General features: G+C 34.2%; 2 protein-coding genes across 2 annotated transcripts in view; one reads left to right on the forward strand and one right to left on the reverse strand.

The window, feature by feature from the left end:
* Positions 1–7,470, forward strand: part of P5CS (Delta[1]-pyrroline-5-carboxylate synthase) — a 34,365-nt gene extending 26,895 nt beyond the window's left edge. Inside the window, exons 6-8 of the mRNA XM_074172864.1 lie at positions 523–661; positions 3,439–3,804; positions 6,873–7,470. Of these exons, the coding sequence (XP_074028965.1) occupies positions 523–661; positions 3,439–3,804; positions 6,873–7,138 (771 nt within the window). The 3' untranslated portion in view covers positions 7,139–7,470. The remainder of the gene's footprint in view (positions 1–522; positions 662–3,438; positions 3,805–6,872) is intronic.
* Positions 7,471–10,918: 3,448 nt separating this feature from the next.
* Positions 10,919–12,271, reverse strand: LOC141481398 (uncharacterized). The gene is made up of 2 exons (XM_074172865.1): positions 11,745–12,271; positions 10,919–11,648 (listed from the first exon to the last, which is right to left on the reverse strand). The coding sequence occupies exons 1-2, from the start codon at positions 12,087–12,089 to the stop codon at positions 11,340–11,342; spliced, it is 654 nt and encodes a 217-aa protein (XP_074028966.1). The 5' UTR covers positions 12,090–12,271; the 3' UTR covers positions 10,919–11,339.
* Between the last annotated feature and the right edge of the window lie 1,531 nt (positions 12,272–13,802).

Genomic DNA, 13,802 nt, shown 5'->3' on the forward strand with positions numbered 1-13,802 from the left:
GAACTACAATACCACACACATCGCAATTATCGTTCAAAAGGTTAGACCATTCAAAATCAAACAACTTGTTGTTGTATAACGAATTGTAAGAGTATTGTCTGTGGGTTGTTTAAAATCAATGAGAACGGATCCAACAACTCAATATTTACTAAGGCCACCTGAAACTACAAAAAGTTCGCTTTTAGAAATTCAAAAATATGTAGCCCTTTCATATAGTCAAGGAATTCGTGAAGAAAAACGTTGGAATTTACTTTTATTGAATGACTAACTATATCTATAAAAACATTGATGATAAAATTTTACATTTAAAGTTTCAGCAATATTCATTCAAATGTAATTAATTTGAAAAAAAAATATTTTGTGAAAATTTTATGAAAATGCACTTTTTTCCTATAAGAAAGACTACAAGAAAACATTTCGGGTTACTAAAAAGACTTGGTATTTGTAGTAGATCTGTATAGTGTACAAATCAACGGCTCACTTACTGAAAACACTGCACTAGATTTTACAATTATTTTTTAGGTATCAACAAGAGAAGAAATCGGGGATCTGTTGTCAATGGAGCAACACATTGATTTGATCATTCCAAGGGGCAGTGGAGAATTGGTTCGCAGTATTCAAGATCAAAGTAAACATATACCAGTCATGGGACATGCTGAAGGTAGAACCCAATTGTAAAATCATTATTCGAGTATATTCAGTATATTCAAGAACGAGTGGAATTTGAAGCCTTCAAAATACGAGCGGTTTTTTCGAGTGTTTTAAAGACCAGTTAACCACGAATATTTCACGCTATTTTTTTATTGTTACGCTTTTGAATCTAGGCGACTACTATTATAATCTTTAAGCAGTCATTGTTCACTGTGGTTCTGGCGTTGAATCTGGTCATTATTTCGCCTTGGTCAAAGACGAAACGGACTGGTTTAAGTTTGACGATAGTCGTAAGATATCACGTGTATCAAGTGTTTTGGCGATGTTTTAGGAAAGAGAGGACATTGGCAGATCAAGGTCTTCAGATGATGTGGTGCTGCAGGTTTCTCCGGGTTTTCCTGCAGCTGAAAAAGCAAATGCGCCACTGGAATCAATGAAGTTGCTCCGGAGCGCCAAATAAGTTTTGTTGTTGTTTCATAATTTCAAAATTTGTATTGAAAATATATATCATTATGTATTATTACTACAAAAATTGAAGAAAGAAATGATAAAGTAAAATTGTTAGATGTAGTAAAATTAATTTCCATTCTTTAATGGAAATAATTGTTTTTATCACAGTTTTACCTAGTTGTATGATACTTGAAAATGAGTGCCATTACTTAGATAATATTGGTAATAATGATAATGTGCTTGGGGTACATGATTTTCGAACCCAATGTTCACTTACCCCACGGTGTGGTGTGGTTTTTGGTTAATAATGCTGACGCGCCCTTCCGAATGTACCAGGGAATGTAGGACCCGACCAGCGCAACCTTAGGGAAAAATAAGAGTAATAATAATAACAATAATACTGATGATAAAAAGTTATTTCCTTAAGAAACATACATGTTTATAGTTGGGAAAGAAAAAAAGAATAATTCTGTTTAAAATCTGTTTTTCCGTTAGTCAGCTGTCGCCCCCATATAAACGACAACTCTCAGAAGTTGAGAAACTTGTGCGAGCTAAAGAATGACGAAGTCTTACCTTTTAACGTGTGATTCCCAACACATTTGGAACTATAACATATCTAATTACGAACACAGCAAAAAAAAGTTAGACCAAAACTGAAACTGAAAAATAAATTATGGGGTTTACTTTGATAGTGTGAATATTATCTACTGAAGTTTTATCCCAATATCAAACCGTTATTTTTAGCATTTCGACACGTACTTTGATCACCAAGTGATGTGTACAATGATCATCAACATTGTACACATAAACACATCAAAATTTTTTGAGGCATTTGGTTGCTTATTGTGAATCTTGATACTATTATAATGAATCAAATGTAGTTAAGTAGAATCGCGGTCAACACCGCAAAAATCGGAAGATGATTTTGAAAAAACATACCAGGAGTTCATCAAATCGAAAAAAAAAAACAAATGGTAACGGTCACGAGCTGTCTTCGCTTACCCATGTAGCAGTGCTACTGTGTAGGCAAGGTAGTCGTGGATCAAAAATCATTTGTAGATGCATTCATGAAGGCATTCAGCAACAATGACATAGCGAAGAAAGTATACGTATTCCATATGATTGAAGAAAGTTTTCCATGGATGCATTGGACATTACATTACGTTATCAGATCGCTCTGTACCGCTCTGTCCGGAAAACTTGACTTCACTTGACTTGACTATATCGATATGCACGTGGGTAGCGTTTATATATATGGCAGTCGAAGTGCGTCGAAAGCGGTGGAGACTTCTCCGGAATTCCATCGAAACGATGCGAACATCGAACAACCGCGAAACGCTGGTTGGGGTGTCCACATTCTAGGTCACGTCACAATTGATTTACGACGGCCAGTGACGGCCGATTTAAGAAACCGAAGTAATAATATTTCAAACAATACCAACTTAACTTTCCACATTCATGAAAAAGATTGGATTGTTGGATATTCTAATGAAGCATTTGAAATATTTCATTTGATGTTACAACGTACATTCGTCAGATCAACAATTGAAAAGTTCCACGTTTATCGAGTTGTTGATGTTGCTGTGTTAACTTTACAACGACCATTTTGAAACTTCGCATTGAATAAGCAAACTAGGGTATCAATAGCAAAAATCACTTAATTTTTATAGTGATTGAAATGACGTTATGTGAGATGTGAAACGATACTAGAAACATATAAAATTAATATTTTCGTTTGTTCAAAATAGAATGTCTTATTATCAACAGTTATAAGTTTGAATGAAGTTACAAGTTTGAATGAATAGCTTGCTACATTTGATATCTGAATCCATATAGAAACAATGTATCAGATTTCATAACATCAGAAATAATGTGAAAAAACTTGTCTCAGATGAAACGAACTGCTATTTATTCAGGAACGGCTGATCCGATTTTCAAAAAAAAGGTGCCAGAAGAATAATTGAAATACCTCAAACGCCCCATTTTCCTAAAAAAGGGTCGCCCACTTGAGTAATACCACTGTCTTTTTTTTACCAAAAATTATGCATTTTATTTAAATCATCCGATATTGACATTTTGTTCTGTTCAAAAGATAATAGGAAGGAATAATTACATCTGCACTTTATGTCTACTCCCTTTTATTGAAAGATGAAATTTTGCGAACTCGCTGAGGCCAGAAAAATGAATTCAATAAAGCCCAAAACTATTATAGAAGTTTTTTGAAAATGCATTTTATTTTGAATTCAATTTTCTGGTAGCTATATATTTATTGTTGTTTTCCACTGAATTATAAATCTGAGTGTATCATTCTGAATTGTGAGGATCCATATTTTTTAGGTATTTGTCACGTCTACGTGGATAAGGACGCCGATCTATCAAAAGCCGTTAAAATTATTCGCGATTCGAAATGTGATTATCCAGCAGCTTGCAATGCCATGGAGACCCTTTTGATTCATCAAGACCTCATGGAAGGAGATTTTTTCTCCGAAATATGCAACACCTTCAAGAAGGAAGGGGTTCAAATCAATGCAGGGCCCGTTCTAAATCAACTTTTGACTTTCGGCCCTCCTCTGGCTAAGAGCATGAAACATGAGTACGGTTCTTTGGAGTGCTGCATTGAGGTTGTTAAGAATATGGATGAAGCCATCAATCATATTCATACCTTCGGAAGTGGCCACACTGAAGTAATCATTACCGAAAATAGTAAGTTATGAAAATAACTGGATTTTTTTTTAAAACTTTATATTCCCGATGGTTCCTGTTGCTTATTAATGTATTTTGTCCAGGTTTGATTAATAATCAAGCAATGGTAGTATTGGGAATCTGATATTTCATAGCATATTGATATATTATCGAATTCGATAAAGTATCATCGAAACATTTTCTTTATTGCCCATTTTTCATCAGCTGATTAGTTCTAGGATAATACCTAGAATGAAACATTCGATCAATTGTATGAGTCTTGTGGGCTTATAGGGTATTTTCCTTATCTCTTGTATGACACCCATTTCAACAATCTATACCAACTCCAATGATCTAGAATGAAACCCTCGATCAATTGCAAAAGTTTGATGGGCTTATTGAGTATTTTCCCCATCTTTTGTATGACACGCAGTCCAACAATCTGTACCGATTTTAACAACCTTGATACTTTATCAATTGTAGTCATATGGGCTTATTGCCTCTTTTCACTAATTCCAACGATCTGGTTTTCTGAAATAGGAACGAGCTGTTTCTGCCTTTTTGTTGCATTGTCTGCAGTTTAAGTCTTTGTTACACAGCCCTATTTTGGTCAGTTGTTCTCTCAACGAACAGTGTCCAGTGGGTAACCCTGTAATTGTTTCAGTCGATCCCTACTTTGTTGAAGTAGTTCTTCCGTTCTCTTCTCAGATAATCCTTTCATGAAAAATTTTCCGTGTGTGTTTTCGAGTATACTTTTCCATTACTCTTATGCACCTCTTGTTATACTTCAAATAGCTGATACAGTTAACTAGTGAATAGTATATAGAATAAAGTATGTTTCCGACTACCTTTTACAAAATGAATTTGAATCAACATTGAATGAATTGCAGTTAATCTTCACTTGTTACCTTCTATCCTCACGTTGCTTCACAGTTTGTTGAGACTCACTGCATTTTTGAGAGGTATACTCGACTTGATTCATGTAATTAGGCATAGCAGACTTGCTTGGATAACTGAATGAATAAATTGAATGAATAAGTGATATGTGAATATTTTAAAGTTTTAATACCATCACATTACAAAAGCATTTTCTTAAAATGAATTAATTGGAACTCAAAATACTATAAAACAAATCTTTCAACTGCGAAATAATATTGTATCACATTAATTGTTTCGTGTGATCTCTTATACAGTTTTTTCACTGATAGATTGCTGTTGTCACGCATTTTTCCGGTATACCTTCATCTGCTCTATTTCAAATATTGCTGTATTTTTGTCTACAGTTGGGGCAACAAAAAATTACAGATGCGCTATCAATTTGTGAATCCGAAATAAGTGAACAAAGTATTGGAAGTGAAATTGAAAATAAATAATATTTACTCAATGTGAAATGAATACAGTTTTAAACTTGAGTAAACAACTATTTGTGTAGAAAAGATAATTGAAACTTTCTATCTTTTTTACCACTAAAAGTGGCAAAAAACATAGGAAGTTTCATTTCTATTTTCTTCATTATGATTTCCTATCACGTAGTAACAGCTATATCCATCAATTTATTGAACTATTTGTGAACTTAGAAAGAATTGAAAGCGTAAAAACGTTTCAATTTACAAGAATACCTTACAAACGATATTATTGGCTTTAATTAACTTCGAAATGTAAGTCATTTCCCACTATATAGCTATTCCTCTTCTGGGTAACAAGTACAAACTATTATCCAAACTAGAGCTGCCGCGTATTTCTATGATAATGTATATGTAATGCTTCGTTACCTCAACAATATGTTTTAGATTTTTGAGTCTTTTGGAATTTTGATAACGTGAACCTCGTTTTGAATATTCCTCATATTGATCATTCTCTAATTGTGACATGAATATTCACAACGTAAGATTTTGAATCAATTGGTGTGTAGTTCATATTTGCAGGAACACTTTTCTGTCTCTGTGGTCTTTTTTGATTGCTGTGCCACTATCAGTTGTTGATTCAGGTCGTTTCTGAAATGAAAATGTTTTGAATATTTTCTTGTTTTTTTTCTGGAGAGACTCTGTCGCTTTACTTGTATTGTTATCTGGGGCAGACTAAATTTTTTTATAGATTTTTCATTTTTGCGTCGAAATTTTGAACACGTCCAGTTTTTATGATTTCCCGATGTCTTCAGTTCTTCTCCATCTCCTTTAGAAATATTGTCTGATATTGCTGATATCCCTTTCAATGCCTCAAGTTTATCCTTATCGTGATATGCCTTTCTTGATATGAACTTCATTGATACCGGAGCAATATTCATTATTCAGATTTTTTGTATGAGAAGCTGCATGCATTGGAAGATAGTTGTTTGTTCGATGATGATGAAAATAATTCAAAAAAAAAATCAATAGGAAACTATACGAACCATATGTAGAATAGCAAAGCTATAGAAGAATTAAAAATTTACAGTAAGTGAAATAATAAATGGCTTCCTCCTAAAATCTAATCAAACATTATTTCGAAGAAGAATAATGTGTCCCATTTTGATTTGCATTCCCTAATATAAAAGACATTTTTGGAGATTATGTCTCAGTAAGTTGGAACCATATAGATAACTGATTTTAGGAGAAAAGGTAATTGTCATCGAAAATCAGGTTTTGTTATTTTTTACCAATATTTCTGTTGCATATTTATTTTGATTTTGTTTATTCCAATAATGATCATTTATTTTTCGAAATCAATGTCTTCTTACTATTTTAGATATCTAATAAATATAATTGAATCTTCAGTTGTTATTATATGAACAAAATATTTTTCTCAATGTAGTTGCACATCTGTACGTGATATTTTATTAAAATCAACTTTTGATATCGTCAAAAATGAAAGTACTTTTTTCCTAAGCAAAATTAATAATTTTTGACACACCTCGTATACAACTGACAAAATTTGACAACCGTTGGTGGCATCTCAGTGTTTAGTTCTTGCAGAACTCTTTATGACAAATACCTGTATTTCTAAAATTATTAAGAAACAGTTTTTCATGTGGATGATACGATTCCAACTTACTGAGACATACTGTATATGTCTCAACATGTTATAATGGTTTTTGGATTCATTTGTTATAGAGGAAAGCGCTGCCACCTTCCAGAAAAAAATCGATAGTGCTTGTGTTTTCCACAATGCTAGTTCAAGATTTGCGGATGGATTCAGATTTGGACTGGGAGCTGAGGTTGGTATCAGCACTGCTAGGATTCATGCTAGAGGTCCTGTTGGTGTTGAAGGACTTTTGACCACCAAGTGGGTTTTGAATGGGGTTGATCACGCCGCAGCTGACTTTGCGGAAGGCGGAGATCGTACTTGGTTACATGAGCCTCTACCTGTCGACCAGTAGAATCCTTTTGATGTTTTAATTGAGATATAAAAATTGTTCATAGAAAATTTTTGCCTCTTTGATGTTTCAATTTTTTCACAAAGTAGCAATTTTTTTGTAACAGAAAATTCAATTGTTGTTTTCAAGTAGTAAGTTCATAACATTAAATATCGACAGATACCATTTGGAGAAAATTAGAAAAATTCCTTTCAAATTCACAGAAGTTCTAGATCTATCAGTTTATTCACAGATATTCTGCTTGAAAGGATGTAAATTTGTATATTATGAATTGTTCTTAGTGTAATTTATGTAATTTCCCATGTGATAATAAATTATTTTTACTTATAATATAATTTTCCATTAACGCATTAGGAGAAAGGATATCATTGTATCATCACTGTCTTCTTCGCCCAACAACACTATACTCTATCTAGTTCACCCATGTGTAATGTTAAAAAGAACAGAAACTAGACATCACTAGACACTGAAGCGTATCCTTGTAGTCAGTTCAAATGTTATCCAACCACAGTCATCAATTATTTGAATCAAATGAATAAAAACACATCCTAGGATATAGCCCAAACATATTTCCATATGAATGCGCAGTTCTCAACAGTTCAAACTCGAGAGCAAGAACGATTCGGGAAGGTTCAACACAGTTTAGGATCATTTCGCAGTCGAAACCAGAACAGAGGATTCATTAATCCGTTGTTCTGGTTTGTTGTTGTAGCTACATTCTAAGTCTTGTTTCATATGAAACCCCGTCCAATGAATTCAAAAACTCATGCCGAAACAATCTTACATATTTTTTTCCAGAGAGATGCCCATCCAAAAAATATGGACCGATAAACTCTTTTTCCGAGAATTCCACCCCACAGATTCAGTGACCAACGCTGTTGATGCTTCAGGCAACGAACAAAATGGGGGTCGATTCACAGTTCCATTTTTATGAAAAATCTCTTCATCAGAAAATAACAGAAATTGAAAAAATAATTTTCCTGATTGATCTTTTCTAAGCCCCATCGGCAAAATTAAACACGTTTTTCAAAAGCTCTTCCTCTTAATTAACTCTTGCATCAATTGCATGTGGTAAGGATGAAATTTGCTTGCTCCTATATTTCAAGACACACTGGTTTGAAAAACGCCTAATTCCCTCTCGGGTGATCGCATGGGGATTTTCAACAAGGTGAAGAGCAATTTGAAACGTATTCTCTTCATTTGTTACAGGGTAGACACGTCACCTTAGAACTTTTTGTGATTGACATTACCAGTTCTTTGAAATCTTGTTTTTAGATCCTGAAATGCCCTTCCATCTGATTGTCTTCTTTCGGGGAACTTCTCTTTGTAAATCCTAGATGCAAAACATAGACCATTTGCACCATATCTTCCAATACATAATTTATAATGAAAATGGTTCAATATACACGCGAAAGAAACTTTAACACATGGTATTATTGACGTCAATCATGTCAGTCATGAATAACTGGGTTTTTAAAGAAAAAAACAGTATAAATATTCTTTAGGTGGAAATCGCCGATAACTATTATTGGATGGTATGAAAAAGCTAACGTACTAGGGATTAGTTTGAATATTCGAAAAACAAATTTGAGTAAGTGAATACTCAAATTTGTTTTTCGTGTTCCATTTGAAAAAGTTGAATTATGTGTGTTTGAAAATGAATGAAACTTGACCGGTTTTACCGAGCACCCTATATATTGTTATCGAAAATTGAGACTCCAGAAATTATCATAGTGATGTTGACTAACTATTCCTAAAAAAATCCACTCAGTTACTACAGACATGCGGGTGGCGAATACAAAATAGGTTTTTCTGGAATAACTTGGCAATGCCGCAATGGAAATTCGAGAACAAAAATTCCTTAGAGAGCTACAAAATATGGAATGGAATGACGTATTCATATACTGAATGTATCATTTAAAAAAATATAACTTTGGTTGGCCACGCTTGGCTGAATCACCAATTATACGGAAAAATAATTTTCAAATATAGTATTTATCGACGTGACTGCAAAAAAAATTTAACAGTTCGAAAAATTGTTCCATCTGATACCAATGGACCGAGGAAATCTTGCTGACTCACCCTGTATAGGACAGCGCTCAGGTGGAAGTCAATATATTAGTCTCAACGTATTTAATGTATTGTGTGAATATGATGTATGGCAGGATTTGATATAAAAGTGGCTACCAGATTTTGGTAGGTATTTGATAGAAGAAAACCGATGAACGGAACGTCGCATTGAGAAATTGTTCTGACAAATTCATCTGCCTAATTATAATATTATTAGAAGTGAAGGCGATGGAGCCAAAAAACAAAATTCGTCAATTTTTCCAAATAGCCAACTTTTGTCTAATTTAACCAACTCTGGCTTGAGATTTGCACTTGAAAAATTGAGTTGTGAATATTGTTTTCAAGTGACTAGTAAAAACAGTTATTATTGAACTCCGTGTACGAAAATTCCATGATTTTTTCATCGTAATGGTACAAGACTGTGTTTGCATGATTAGCAAATATTCAACTACTGATATTTTTATAATTAGAAAATACATTCAGCTCTAAAACTTGTTCAAAAATTTATTCATTTCAACTTCAAAAATCACTTCATCTCCAATAAAAAATGTTTTGTCAGTCTTCAATTTCAAAAGAGCAGTATATTTTATTTTTAATGCATTTCTAAAAACACCAATTTTAGAATGAAATATATTATAATATTCCTTCAACTACTTCAAGAGTAACGAGATTTAGAAGTCTTGGAGAAGCAGTTATAAGTAATGAAATTTCTATAGAAAATATCACATGTTTCAGAAGTTTATTAGAAAACATACCTGTGAAAATGGATATTGTCTTGAAACTTACTTCACTCTAGGTCATATTTGAAAAATGTTTTTGAACACCACCAATTTCAAATATCACTTACTGTTGTATTTAAATTACATATTGGGTTGGTTGGTTCTATACAAATTAGTTGGTAATTGTGCTATATATTTTTTTTAAATAGCAGTTTCCTACTCGTTCCCAGTATAACGACACCTTTTGCAAGTACTTGAATAATTATACCTGAAAATGGACCTTAGTAGAAGTGATCTTCCTTGCCTTTTATGTGTTTCAGTTACTCACACAGAGATGCCGCAACGCTTCACAAAAGAGAAATGATTTACGCCCATAAACCCATACTCTAATAGACCCAAATAAGTGTAGGAAAATGTAAAAGCAGACCAAATATACAGTGCGCATGATAAATGTTACCCCCTATCTAACTCGTTACTCAACTCTTGTTGGGAGAATCGCAGCCGAAATACGTCGATTTTTTATTTCTACAATGTACATTTTTGTATGAATAGGTAGTTCATAGCTCATTTGAAAGGGGCTTTTATTCTCTATATTCTCTATTCAACCGTGCAAACAATTACACCACAAACAGAAAGCCAACTAAACTAACACTAACTTTTTGTGTTATTACAGTTAATGTTAAAAATGTCCCCCGTTGACCTCCTGGCAAAGTATCAAGCGGTTGAGGAAGCTATTGTCATAGCTGGGCACCGTTAATCAAATAGTTAACTTCGTTAATCGTTAATCCACTACAAAAAAAGTTAGCTTCGTTAAGCGTTAAAGCGTTACATTTCGGAAGAATTAACGCAAGTTAACGTTAATCGTTAATCCGTTAATATGTGTAAAATTGCATTTTTATATCGTTGCGTTAGTGAACTTGTTGGTTTAGGTTCTACCTAGAAGTTAACAGGTTAGGAATAAAACAAAATACTTGTATAATTCAAATGTGTAATTTAATCGTCGAGCATAAGGTGCATATTCCCCTTCATGAACATTAACATGTTGAAGTTCTCGTCTGAAAGCGAGGCTCGTTTTGGTGTTAAAATGTCTTTACCCGTGGAAAACAGACGTTCAACTGCAGCGCTTGAGGGTATAGCAGTATTGTATTTAATAAATAGATTTATAAATATCTGTTCCCCGAGGAATGCAGCATCGTTGAACGAGTCTTTTGATTTCATGTCCAGCCACATTTTAACGAGACTTTGCGCTTTACACTTTAAAGAGTTGGAGCTCTTTGGTTTTTCTATAGACTGAGTGACAGAATTGAAAAAGTCTTCCTCCTCGTCATCATCGTTGTTACTCGCATTGCTCCCTCCGCCAGTTAAACTATCTCTGTCCTTCGAATTTTCTGCTGCTTCTTGTCGTAAAGCATCTTCTAGCTTTTTTCCATGACCTTTTTTACTGCATCCACTCTACTGCTGTCATACGTTTCCAGCCATATCAAACGGAACTTTGGGTGAAATGCCGCGGCAAGTAGGCACTGTTCATCATTCAGGAGTGGACCAAACCTTTTCTCTATGCCATTTAATAAGGCATTGGCTAAAGCTGTGCAATTTACTAGGCCCTTAGATTTAATATTTTTTAATTTATAGACAGTTGCTGCAATCGTCGGTAGTAGTGATCCGAGATATGCTTGAGCTTCTTCTTGGATACGATCGAGGGCATTCGCGACAGGTGCCATAACCTGTAAATAAGTATTTAATATAAGTATTGATATGATGTGGAAAGAAAATAACTTTACTAAAACGTTAATTTAAACTATATACATATATGAAATTACCTTTGCGTACTCTTTCATTACAGTCACATCTTGGTCATTGAAAGTTAGAATTTTTAGTTGAGTCATAACCCTGTGAAGAGAAGGCCTTTTTGTTTCCAATATACTGTTGAGAACGACAATAGCATCATACAGAGAGTTCCACCTCGTCGTATTTGGAAGGACAAGTCGTCTGCCTAATTCAGCATGAATGCTATCTGCCGCTACCGTACTACGTGATTGCTGATTCCAGAGAGTACGTGCCTTGGCTAAGGCACTTCTGTAGGGAGTCTTGAAAACAGTTATTTGTAGAGCAGCATCTGCATCTTTGCTAGCGACCAGATTGAACGTATGTGCAGCACATCTCATGTGAACTGGCAAAGTATTAAAGTTTTCTAATATCTGTTCATTGATTTCATTGCACTGGAGACGATCAGGAGCATTCAGTATGCTTTCTACTGAATTAAATTCTAAGTCATCATTTTCTTCTGAGTTTGGATTTAAAAGATTGGCAATATCAGGGTCAAACTCAGACTCTAAATCACATGATGGCAACTTAGTATGTTCTTTACGTTTATGAGAGACGGAACTTATGGTGTATTATGGTGTATTATTATTGGTTGATCAATCGGTTCGTGATACATTTTGAATTTAATTACTTGTGTGCTGGGGAATAATTATCGGAAGATCTTCGGATTAAAATTCATATGTCCTTCATTTTCCTACTTCACCTTCCTATTTTCCCTAATTGCCAACGTTTTGGGTGAAAGAAAGGAACCAGTGACAATTTTTGGGGTAAGTTGTGAATTTTTTAACCTAATCAGGTAATATTTGCAACATAATTTTTTGGTCGATCTCCGAGCCGAATTGCACAAATGCCTTTACAAAGTTACTGCCATTATCCGTAGTAGTCCTAAAATAAAATTAAGCCTGTTTTTTAAGGTAGCCTACGTTGAGAATATGTGTACAAAATTTCATGTTGATCGGCTAAGTAGTTTCTACGTGAAAGCGTAACAAACGAACAAACTCACATTCACATTTATAATGTTAAGTAAGGATTACGTAACCGATCCACATCACCGTAGGTCACATCACTCACATCACGAAAAATAGACTTAACTGACCTTGTGATTTTTTTATCTATGTGAAATTCATAGTGAATATCTATCATTACTTGGGCCAGGATGTCGTATGTATGATGAGCTTTTAGGCGTATGCACGTTAATACTGCATGCATTCTGGCTCTTGTGATAGCATCTAACCAGTGAACTGTCATGCCCAAATAACTTTTGTTGTGAGCTGACCAACAGTCAGCCGTCGTTGCCACCCAATCAATTTTTCCAAGTAAACTGAAATTAAAATTATAAACACATCACGTAAAAAAATGCACTAATAATAAATGAAAATTATATACATATGTATATGCATGCATACCTATTTTATGAACCCCTAATTATTTTAACTTTTTTCAAATAAAATTATACCTACGTAGGTATACGTATACGTAAGGCGACGTTTATCTGTTAAAAATAAATAGAAAATAGGTATTTATTTTAGTTACTTACCTAATCAGGTGTTGCTTCAATTCAATGTGTTCGTCAGTAATGCGTCTACCCAAAGTTCTTCTTGAAATTGAATTTTTGCTAGGGTTTAACGTTTTTATCAACGCACCAAAAGACTTGCTTTCGACAACATGTAAAGGAATCATGTTTGAAACAAATAAATTTACTATACATTTGTCCACTTTGGCTTGGGGTACACCGCTGCCAGTAGCTGCAATCCCGAACGATTCCCCGATGCTCAGCTGTCGACCCTGTTGAATTCTTCTTTTAACGGGATTAGGATTACTGCTACTTGTGCTATCATCATCGGCAGAATGAGTTCTCCTTTTTGTCTTGCCCCGGTTAGAGGCCGCCTTAACAATCTCTTCAAACTGTACGTACTGTGACTCATGTACCCTTCTTACATGTTGTTTCAAATTATTCAGGCTTGATACATGAACTTTTATTTTGGTGTCTTTCGGCAAGCATCGCTTACACGCAAAAATTATTTGCTGGCCCGATCTGGATACAAATTCCACAT

The sequence above is a fragment of the Leptinotarsa decemlineata genome, unplaced genomic scaffold, assembly GCF_025532065.1.
Source record: "Leptinotarsa decemlineata unplaced genomic scaffold, Ldec_3_MD MMD2_tig00000199_RagTag_RagTag, whole genome shotgun sequence".
Taxonomy (NCBI): domain Eukaryota; kingdom Metazoa; phylum Arthropoda; class Insecta; order Coleoptera; family Chrysomelidae; genus Leptinotarsa; species Leptinotarsa decemlineata.